The following is a 997-nucleotide window of genomic DNA, read 5'->3' on the forward strand; positions in this document are numbered from 1 at the left end:
GCTTGCGGGCCCCACTGCTGCAGCTGCTGCTGCCTCCATTAAGTCTCCCCCTGTCTTGGGGTCTGCTGCTGCTTCTCCTGTCCACCTCAAGTCTCCGTCTCTCCCCGCACCTTCTCCTGGATGGACTTCATCTCCAAAGCCTCCTTTGCAGAGCCCTGGCATTCCCCCGAACCACAAGGCATCTCTCACCATGTCTTCTCCAGCCATGCTGGGAAGTGTGGAGTCAGGTGAGTGCCACCTCTGCTCGCTGGATTTCACTCTTCAGTTCTCACCAGGTTATGCCGAGGTGTGCAGCAAGGGGAGGGGAGGGGGTTTCTTGCAGGATGACAAGAGCTAGACAGCACTTCTCCCATTTGAGAGAGGATGTGCCAAGGATCTGGTGGGTGGCTATGCAAGCGGAGCACAAGCGCTTTTCCTCCTGGCGTATTTGGTTTGCACCATGCCTCCTGTGTGCTCAGGTGAGGGAGGATGTGAAAGACTGGGGCCATGAGACGTGAAAAGGTGTGAAGTGTAGATAGGCGAAGTCTGTCCTTGAAGGGGTTTGTGGCCGTCCTGCCACAGCAACTGGTGATCTTAGCTTTGTGGAGAAGATTCTGCTGGTGTTATGAAAATGCTCAGAGATAAAAGGCTCCCAAAGACATGCTGAGCCTAGTTCACCAGTTGTGGTTCAGTTATGGTTAGTGCTTTCTAGATTTGCCACCACAGACAGGGAGGAGTGCTAACATTTGTTCAGGCTTCAACCATTTTGGAGTTCTCCAGCATACGCAGCATTCAGTAGCACACTGGGCTATGCCATGCCTGGGACCTCAGGGCGTGCAGGTGCTGGCGCTGCCCTTTCTTTTCCTGAGCATCTCTGGGCTGTTGGTGGCATGCCTCTGCCCTTTCCTTCCCGCTGCCAAATCCTCCCGGACCTCATCCTGGAGCTCTCCCCCGAGATGCAGGCTCTCTGGGTGGCCTTCCCGCCCGGGAAGGGCTCGGGAGAGACCGCGGCAGGGGC

General features: G+C 56.3%; 1 protein-coding gene across 1 annotated transcript in view; it reads left to right on the forward strand.

Annotated features, from left to right (window-relative positions):
* Positions 1–997, forward strand: part of BCL9 (B-cell CLL/lymphoma 9) — a 12,202-nt gene that overhangs the window by 6,356 nt on the left and 4,849 nt on the right. The window contains exon 6 of the mRNA XM_010138146.1: positions 21–227. Within this exon, the coding sequence (XP_010136448.1) occupies positions 21–227 (207 nt within the window). The remainder of the gene's footprint in view (positions 1–20; positions 228–997) is intronic.

The sequence above is a fragment of the Buceros rhinoceros genome, unplaced genomic scaffold (assembly GCF_000710305.1).
Source record: "Buceros rhinoceros silvestris isolate BGI_N320 unplaced genomic scaffold, ASM71030v1 scaffold22696, whole genome shotgun sequence".
In the NCBI taxonomy this organism is placed as follows: Eukaryota; Metazoa; Chordata; class Aves; order Bucerotiformes; family Bucerotidae; genus Buceros; species Buceros rhinoceros.